Here is a 9461-nt window from a genome sequence, read left to right on the forward strand (position 1 = left end):
TAACTAAATTATACAGGAATGGCAGAAAGGAGCTATTTCATTGTAAAACTAATGACTTCATTACCACTACAATAAGAGCTGCAATAAACATTTTAAAACATATAGTTTTTTTTTCTTTTTTTTTCCCTAATCATCTTTGTAAATAACCTAATAGCAGCATTGCTGGGTCAAAGGCTACAGGCATTTTAATAACTCTTTAGGTCTAATTCCATTCCATAAAGTTAAAATAAATAAATAAATAAATAAAAACTAATAGCTTCCTTATTTTATTGAGAAATTGTCTTTTGTAAAATAAGGGGCACCTGAGTTGGAATCATTTCACCCTGAATTCTGCCTGGATTAAAGCAGCCGATATCCAGTACTATTTTGACCTTCTTTCTATCTCTCAATCAGTACCCTCCCATGCTGGAATTTTTCTTCATCCTCACTCATTTTTCTAATTGATACGTCTCTAGTCCAATTCACTATTTCACGAAGAGTGCCAGTCATTCTGACTTCATTCTTGACTCCCTTTCCAGACTTCCTCTCCACCCCTTCAACGCAGCACCCTCCACAGTTGGATACTCTCCTGTTTTGCTTCCCCTTGTGTGTTTTCTATCTCCACTAGAGTGTAAATTCCTTGAATATTGGGTTTGTATTATTTGCTTGTATTTGTATGCCCTGTCCTTAGCATAGTGCCTGGCACAGAGCAATAAATTCACACTTTCTCTATCTCCTTTTCTCTTTCTTCCCTTTTCTTCTTTCTTTCTTTCTTTCTCTGTCTCAAAAATATTTAAGTTTGATTTAAGATAAATCTTGTTGCTCTAGGTATAAATATAATTATAGCTAGACCAGCAAATAATTTAATCTCTCTAAGGCCTTCAAATATTTGATGGGCATGGGAACCTTTAGTCCACTTCCTGCTCTAGCATTTGTTGTCGTCATTGTTGTTGTTTTTGTTAAAATTATTAGTCAAAAGAAGAACAGGCTGCCTTGGGAGATAATCCCATTTTCTCCACTGGCAAGTCATTATGCAGAATCTTGGTGACCATTTGACAAGTGTATTGAAGAGTGGATTCTTTTTCAAATACTGGTTAGACTAAGTGGACACTGAATTTTTTTCTAACTCTAAAATTCTGTGATTCTGGCCTTGAGTCAGACTTCTGGTAGTTATCTCAGAGTTAAAACAGTTCACTGTTTATTTCTATTTTCCTGGACTCTGAGCCAAAAGAGGCCGTCCTCAGATTCTCTGGAGCATCTCCAGATTGTAGGAGTTGAGAGAACAAAATCTGCAGCACAGCGAGCTGAGAAAGAGCCACAGCAACAGGGAATAGAGCTAGCAGGCTCTAGACCCACTGGCTCTTGGGTTGCTTTGGGGTCATCAACTCGTCTTCTCTGGCAGGTGAGAGTATTGCAAGTTAGGATTCTTGCAGTCTCTCCCATTTCAAAGATGCTAAATCTTTCAGGTGGCTTCAGCCTACTGATCCCTGTCATTGGAATTGCCTTGGTGGTCCTTTTCCTGCTGTTGGTAGCTATGTGCATCCACCACAATGGAGCCGGTGCTCATGAACCTGACATAGAGAGGAACTATAGACACGTGGGCAGAAACCGTGTCAGGTGGGTCCATCCTTGGCCATTACGTGCTGGTGGCCCCCTTGGACGCCTTCACCATAACCACCGAAACCTCCATGGTCTCCACCCTCTCCAAGCAGGCCACCATCACCATCATCTTCACCATCATCACCATCCTCATCGTCATCACCATGGTCACCGGGCTCACCGCTGATGACTTTGATTAAGAAAGGAATCTATCTCTGTGGATTTACCAGTTTGAGGAGTCCTGCCTTCCTCTGAAAATGAGACATTTCTAAAGGACAGTTTGATTTTCTGCAAGAACCTCAGGACCCATAAGAAAAGGACAATTGGAAGTGTTTGATTAATAGCGTTATCTGTTAATAGTTTATTATATAGGCTGTAAAGCTATACTGTGTATCTCTGTCTTTGACTATCTGTGTGTCTGTTTCTATTTTCTTTTTTTCTTCTCTTCGTTTTTCTTCTCTCTTATCTTCATTTCTGTCTGTCTCTGTTTTTCTGTCTCTGTTTCTCTCTCTGTCTCTTTCTACTAGGATATATATTAAGGTATCTTTGAGCTCTATTCTTATATTTCTGTGTTAAGAGGTCTCTTCTAGCCCTAATATTCTCTCCTGTTATTCTTTTCAATTCTAACATTTTGTATTCTGAAATGTCTTCTAACATTATATATATATGTGTGTGTGTGTGTGTATTATTTGTACATATATATACACACATGTATATGTATATATATTTACACATGTACACACAAATATCCTTATATGTTTTTCTCTTTACTTTCTGAATAATGATCTATTACATGCATAAACAATATGATATTGCTTATATCTGGGCAGGAAAAAGGATCATCAATCTTCAGTTGGATTAAAATTTTAAACAAAAACTATACAGGGCCTTGTAGAGTGGTAAACACCTGCCTTTCTGTTTATTTTGGAGGCTTTCATAAAAAACACCATAAATATTTTATAACTTTTAATCTCTTAAGAAGGTTTAATTTTGATCTGCATTTTTTGTTATTGAAATAGGAAGTTTTTTCGTGATGACATTTAATAGCTGGTCAATTGAAATGAAGAATTAGTTGAAAAAATTTTGTAATCCTTCAAGAAAATGATGAAGATGTATGTAAAAAATGAAATCTTTCAGTGAGCAAACTTGCTATTGGGAAATTTTAAATTGGGAAATTTGATAAGCTATCAATCTGGTTCAACAATGTTAGATAGGTTTCATTGACATTTATCTAGAGTAAAAAGAAATGTTTCTTCAAAAATGTCCCTTTTCCATTGCTGTTGTTGTTATTGTTCAGTAGTTTCAGTTATGTCCAATGTTTTGCAACCTCATGTGGGGTTTTCTTGGCAAAGATACTGGAGTGGTTGCCATTTCCTTGTACAGTTCAATTTACTAATGAAGAAACTGAGGCAAGCAGGGTTAAGTGACTTGCCTAGGGTTACATAGCTATTTTATCTTCGTAACTTCGGGCCTGATACTCTATTCCTGTGTCACATAGCTACTCTTCCCTGTTATTATTTATATAGGAATTTTCATTTGAAATAATCATTTTTTGTCATTATTTGAAAAAAAAAGTTATAGTAAGGGTAAGGAAATTGTCTGCCAAGAAGACAGCTTGACTGAAGATGCAGTTATTTTAGGAGACATTTATTACGAGTTGAAGGACTGGGGGGCTGTTGTCCAAAGGGCATTGTTCTGGGGCAACAAGATATTGAGACAAAGCATAAAGGTTATCTCAGGAAGTTGCTGTTTATAGGCATCCTAGGGAAAAGCCTTATTCACTCTATGATATAGTTATGGCTTTGGTCCAGTTTTTAGTGTCTTGATATAGAAATTATCTACATAGCATTTAAATTAGTGGAGGAAGAAAAGTTACAGTTCTGCCATTAACCTTCTGAGAATTTTGGATAAATAACTTCAGCTCTATGGGTCAATGTTTATTCATCCCCCAAATGAGGGGGATTCTAATGTGGTTGTTGTCCATTTTGGAATAGGACCAAAATGACATCACTATATTAAGGTCAAGTTACAGGGTGTCCAAATGTGGCTGATCAGACTAACATGAGATCAGAATACTCTGCCATGGGTCAGTTCTTGAGAACATTGGGGTTGATTCTCTAACCTTGCCCATCTCATATTTTTTTTGAGTTAATTCAATTCTGCTTTCCTTATAGAACACAGCACCTTCTCTGATGAGGGCCTGCCATGCTGGGCAGTCCTGTGCCAGTGTCTCCCATGTCATACAATTAATTCTAAAGTTCTTAACAGAGACCTTGAAAATGTCCATTTTCTGACCATTTTGTGAGCACTTGCCCGGAGAATGCTTGGCAATTTAATCTGAGAAAGGATCTCACTGTTTAGTTTCTTATCATGCCAGGTGATGTTCAGAATCTTCTCAGATAATTCAAATGAAAACTATTTAGTTTCCTGGCTAAAATTCTATGGTCTACACCAGTGGTTCTCAAACTTTTGTTCTCACTATCTTTATGCTATTTTAAAAACTGTTGAGGATCTGTCTGAAGAATTTTTGTTTATGTGGGTTATATTGATAGATCTTTACCATATCAGAGAAAAAACTAATTTGAATTTGCAGACCTTCTGAAAGGGTTTCAGAGACCACAAGAGAATCTCTGTACTTGACTTTGAGAACCACTCTCTACACTTTCTCTTTTGTTCTTAGTCTTGCTCGATCTCCATTGCTTTTGGCCTCTCTTATATGCATAGAGTCACATAAATAATCAACTGCTAAGTCAGATAGAGGAATTTGTGGTATAGTGAATGGAGCAGTGGAGAGCAATTCTAGTGGGAGCCAAAAGACCTGGGTTATAAACTGAGCTCTGACATAAGAGAATTGTATGGCCATCGTTGAACTTAACTTCTTTGTCAATAAAATGAGGAAGTTGGTCTAGCCTTGAGTTCTTAATCTTTTTTGTGTCATTGACCCCTTTGGGAGTCTGGTAAAGCCTATGGAGTCTTTCATTCAATAATAATTTTAAATGGATTATAAAGGAAACTATATTGAATTATGGTTATCAATTTATATTAAAAATGAACAAGTTTATGGACTCCATATTAAGAATTTTTTTTTTATCTAGAGGATCTACCTTTATCTAGAGAATGTCTAAAATTTCTTTCAGCTCTAAATTCTATGGTTAGAACCATAATTAGGGCATTTACCACCTGAGGTAAATGCATCTGAGAGTGGCCACTGGTCATTGGACCACTTCCCATGCTGCTACTTGATCATAGGTTATTATCTAGCCGTGCTATACTATTCTATTGCCTAATTGTGGTATAGGGGCACATTCCCCTGCACAATTCCGAGAACCCTTGACCAACACTGTTCATGGGAAGAGGTTACCTTAGTAAGAAAAATTATAATTTCTCACTTGTTTTAATAATTATTGAATCAGGGCCAAGGATTTTCCCTTTTTTCCACTTCCTTATCCAGAAATCAACCAGTGTGGGAAATCTCTCTCAAAGACTTACCTAAAGATCTAAATCAAAAACAGTAAAATAAATTCTAAGTTTAGGCTAATGAATAGATTTTTGCTCATTGCGTTTACTCAGGCAGATCTGGGAAAATGTGAATTTTCCTTTTTGTCAGACAGATAATATGGAAATTGATAGGTCTCTTTGACCAGGTGTTTCAAATCTTATACCCCAAGACCCTCATTTTAATATAGACCATTTCCTATTAAAATACTCATTCTTTCTTATTATTTAATGGCCAATTAGAGTTGATTTTCACCATCAGGTCTGCTCCTCTTTCAAAAGACTTTATAAATATTGAAGGTTCACCAGGTTTATTCCTGTTTTTGTTGACTGTTTTCCAGACATAGTCAACAAATCTGATTTTCATTTACCCAGAAACTTTTTCTTTTAGAACTTTTTGAATGTCACATTTGGGAGCTAATTCCTAGCTTGATGGCTATCCATAGGCTATTCAGGAGCTTTTGTACTTTTCTTCCCAGCTAGAAGGTAGTAAAAAGGTTTTTGTCTCACCCAGACCTATCCCTGGAAATCCTAGAGACCCAAAACATATGCTCTCTGGAGTTGGATTGTAGTTGAAGAGATGCTTCTTTAGCCAGGAGTTGTCTTCTATTTCTTAGCCCCTCTGCTGAAGACTGTACCAATCTGAAGGAGGAGCATCTCTCCTACGAGTCACCTAGCAGGGACATAAAGTATTTTTCTCTCTCTTTTTTTTTTTTTTCCCTCATGGGCAGTTGATTACCATCTACTAAACCATCTACACCAACAACTAAACTAATTAAATCTGTTCTGTCATATTGGCTGTAACTTTTATGGAACAAAGAATAGATAGCATCACTCTAGTTTTTTCTCCATCATATTGATTAGAGAAAAAGAGAGTAGAGAGCTCTATAACAGTGCAAAACAGGCTTGTAGTACAAATTATTATTTACTCAAGTAATTGACATATTAAGGATTAGATTATCCCTAATTTTAAAAATCTGGTGGTTTATGATGGAACTGAAACTGGCATTGGTGAAATAGGTAGATAATACTACTTAATAGTATGAATATGGTATGGGGAATAATCATGTATATTTTTATTTATTAGAAAAATATTTGTTTTTATTTATTTAGAGGCAGTGCAATCTAATGGAATGGACACTTGATTCAAATTCTTAGGACATGGGTTCAAATTCCAGCTCTGCTACTTCCCACATGTGTGACTCTATAGTCATTTCAACTCCCTAACTCAGGGGTTCCCTATTTATAAAATTGAAGAGACTTTAAAGTCCCTTCCAGATTTAAATCTCTAGTTCTTTGATTCCTTACTCTAGCATTCTTGGTTTATAAAAAAAAGAGGAGGCAATGCAAAAATTTAGCTCAAGGGCCTATGTTCCTCCCCACCTACTGGCCTGGCCACTAGTGATTTCTTCTCCTAAAATATTTATTATTCTGTTTTTTTTTTCATAAATGTTTTAGATTCAATAGAAAGTTTCCAGAATTTCCTTCCCTTTGGCACTTAGAACTTGACTTCATTGCAGAACCCAAATTTAAACCTTATGTCTCCACTCAACTTTTCCTCAGTTTTTCTTTAAAGGGAGCCAAAAGACACTGGATTATAGGAAAAAGAGCAAAGCATCAGGAAGCAGGACCTCTCCATTTTAACTCTTCACCTACTATTTACTAACTGGGATCTTAGATAAGGTAACTTCTCTCTGCCTTCCTGGTTACTACCAAAAAGGGGGCATTACAAGGCATTGTTGGTCTGAAGGTAGTAAGCTAGAACAAAAGATGTTTTGAACTCATTTGCAGCTGTGCTATCCATAGAATAGAGCCTTCATAATGTTCTCTAAAAGAATGACTCTTAGTTTGGTTTTTTTTTCCCTACTACAATAAAGTTATTGTTCATTTTCACGTTTCTGGCTGAAAGGATGGAAATTCTCAATCTGTTTTAGATTGTCAGCTGAGTCACTTATTTACTGCTATTCCACAAGTGTTGACTTGTAGGACAGCACAATCTAAGTGGAACAGAGAGGAGTTAGTAGCAAGCCAGAATGAGAAATGAAAAACTTTCATGCTGCAGTGATTCATAGGAATAGAATGTTTTCATTTAGTATATTTAGTTTTTCCTTTTGTGCTCATTCTCTCTCTCTCTTTCTCTCTCTCTCTCTCTCTCTCTCTCTCTCTCTCTGTCTCTCTCTCTCTCTCTCTCTCTTTCTCTCTCTCTCTCTCTCTCTTAATTCAGAGTAGAATGAAGGAATAGAGTTTTTTTTTTAATAATTTCTATACTAGGTTCCTTTCCTTTGGGGAAAAAATTAAATTGTTATCCTATGCTTTAAAGTGTTTCTATACCAGTAGAATATTTGCCCCCCCCCTTTTTTTTTCAAGAATGAATATTCTGGCATCAGTACAAAGTAGCTTAGAGCTTTGGCTGACCCACCAACATTCTCTACTGTATTTCTTGCCTTGAAGTAACTGAATTCCAGCTTTAGTTGGTCCAATATAGGTTCCATTAGATATCTCTACACTGTAATGATCTCAATCTCACCAGACATCATAAACCAAATTACTTTTATTAACAAAGTAAGTAACAACATACTAAAAGCCACCAAATTCCCTATCCAACTCTCCAGATACTCCTCAGTAGCCATAGCTTCAGTATAGCCAAACACTACTAATATTCCTCCCAGATAAATCAAAAATACAATCAACCCCAAAAAAGTACTATTTAAATTCATAACAATCGCACAACCCAAACCCCTGCTAGCCACAAGACCCAAACCTCCATACACAGGAGAAGGCTTAGAAGCAAAAGCAATAAATCCAAAGATCAATAACAAAGACAATAAAAAATTATCATCATTTCCATAATAGTTTTAGTATGGACTCTAACCATAATCTATGGCATGAAAAACTGTTGAATTACAACAATGGCTCACAGGTCACCACTGCCCAGACATTGGGATACAATGATAAATATGAAAAAAAAAATCCCTTCCTAAAAGACACTTACATTCTATTAGGAGAAACAATATGTATATACGTGTTTGTGGTGACATAAATATACATTATAAAAAGTAAATACAAGATCATTAAGGATAGGGTATAGGGAGCTGGAGTTTGGAGAGGATCAAAAAAAGCTTTATGTAGGAGAGATGGCATTTTACCTGAGCTTTAGAACAGTCATTCTAAGAGTACAAACTAAGGAGGGAATACATTTCAGGCAAGAGGCATGTGCAAAGGCATGAAGATGAAAATGGAATGTTATCTCTTAGGAACTCCAGAAGGCTAGTTTTAATGGGCTATAAAGGGAGTGGAGAGGAGCAATCTGTAATAATAATTATTAAATTATTATTATAGGATGGGGGTGAGGAAACTCCCTCTATCAATTAATGCCTTCTCTTCAATTTAATAGTCTTAGAGATTATTTAGGGCAGAGAAAAAAAATTACTTGTCTAGAATTGCATAAATAATATGTGTCAGAGATGGGACTTGAACCCAGATTTTCCTGGATCCAAAGCCATCTCTCTGTCCACTATGCTATGCTGCCTCTGAAAATGGTCCTAAATAATCCAAAATAAACACTGCTATAAAATTTAATACTACAGAGATGTCTAGGCCTCGACCTAGACATGTAATAGATATACCAAATCAGGGGTTCTCAAGTATGGTCTAGAGAATCCTGGGGATCTCTGAAACCTTTTTAGAGGGTCTACAAATTCAAAAATAGTTTTTATTTCCAATATGGTAAATGTCTATAAATATAACCCAGATAAACAAAAATGCTTTGGAGAGATCCTCAATAATTTTTAATAGGATAAAGATACTGAAAGCAAAAGTTTGAGAACCACTGTACTAAATCATGTACTTGATGGAGTTCATCTTCAAATGCCCAGAGGACTGTTGCTTTCATGGGATACCTCCATACTCCACAGGTCCTGATGCTGCACATATGTATAAGATCACTACCACCTATAGGCAAAGACTGTGTAGTTTAGCAAAAAAGAACAAAGAATTCAGTATCATAGGACCTGATTTTTAAAATAATATTTTTTCCAAATTGATGTACCTTTCCACTGTATATCTCAACAACCTTGTGTCCTAAATTTTTCTCCCCCTCTCCCTCCCTTCCCAAGATAGCAAGCATTCAGATATAGGTTAAACATGTGCCATTCTTCTAAATATTTCCATATTTTTCATGCTGCTCAAGAGAAATCAGATCAAAAATGAAAAACATGAGAAAGAGAAAAAAAAAAAGCAAGCAAGCAAACAAACACCAAAAAGGTGAAAAACTATGCTTTGTTCGACATTCTGTCTCCACAGTTCTGTCTCTGGATGCAGATACCACTTTCCATCACAAGTCTATTGAAATTGGCTTGAATGACCTAATTGTTGAAAACAGCCAAGTC

The 9461-nt window shown here is 36.1% G+C and overlaps 1 protein-coding gene across 1 annotated transcript; it reads left to right on the top strand.

Moving 5' to 3' along the window:
- The first annotated feature begins 1119 nt into the window (after positions 1-1119).
- Positions 1120-2839, top strand: HRCT1 (histidine rich carboxyl terminus 1). Its single transcript, XM_051967046.1, has one exon. The coding sequence runs from the start codon at positions 1430-1432 to the stop codon at positions 1763-1765; it is 336 nt and encodes a 111-aa protein (XP_051823006.1). The 5' UTR covers positions 1120-1429; the 3' UTR covers positions 1766-2839.
- Positions 2840-9461: the final 6622 nt, after the last annotated feature.

Source organism: Antechinus flavipes, chromosome 1, assembly GCF_016432865.1.
Source record: "Antechinus flavipes isolate AdamAnt ecotype Samford, QLD, Australia chromosome 1, AdamAnt_v2, whole genome shotgun sequence".
Lineage (NCBI taxonomy): Eukaryota > Metazoa > Chordata > Mammalia > Dasyuromorphia > Dasyuridae > Antechinus > Antechinus flavipes.

What these genes read in the sequence shown, in the direction of transcription:
- HRCT1 (XM_051967046.1), top strand. Translation starts at nt 1,430, where the DNA reads ATGCTAAATCTTTCAGGTGGCTTCAGCCTACTGATCCCTGTCATTGGA.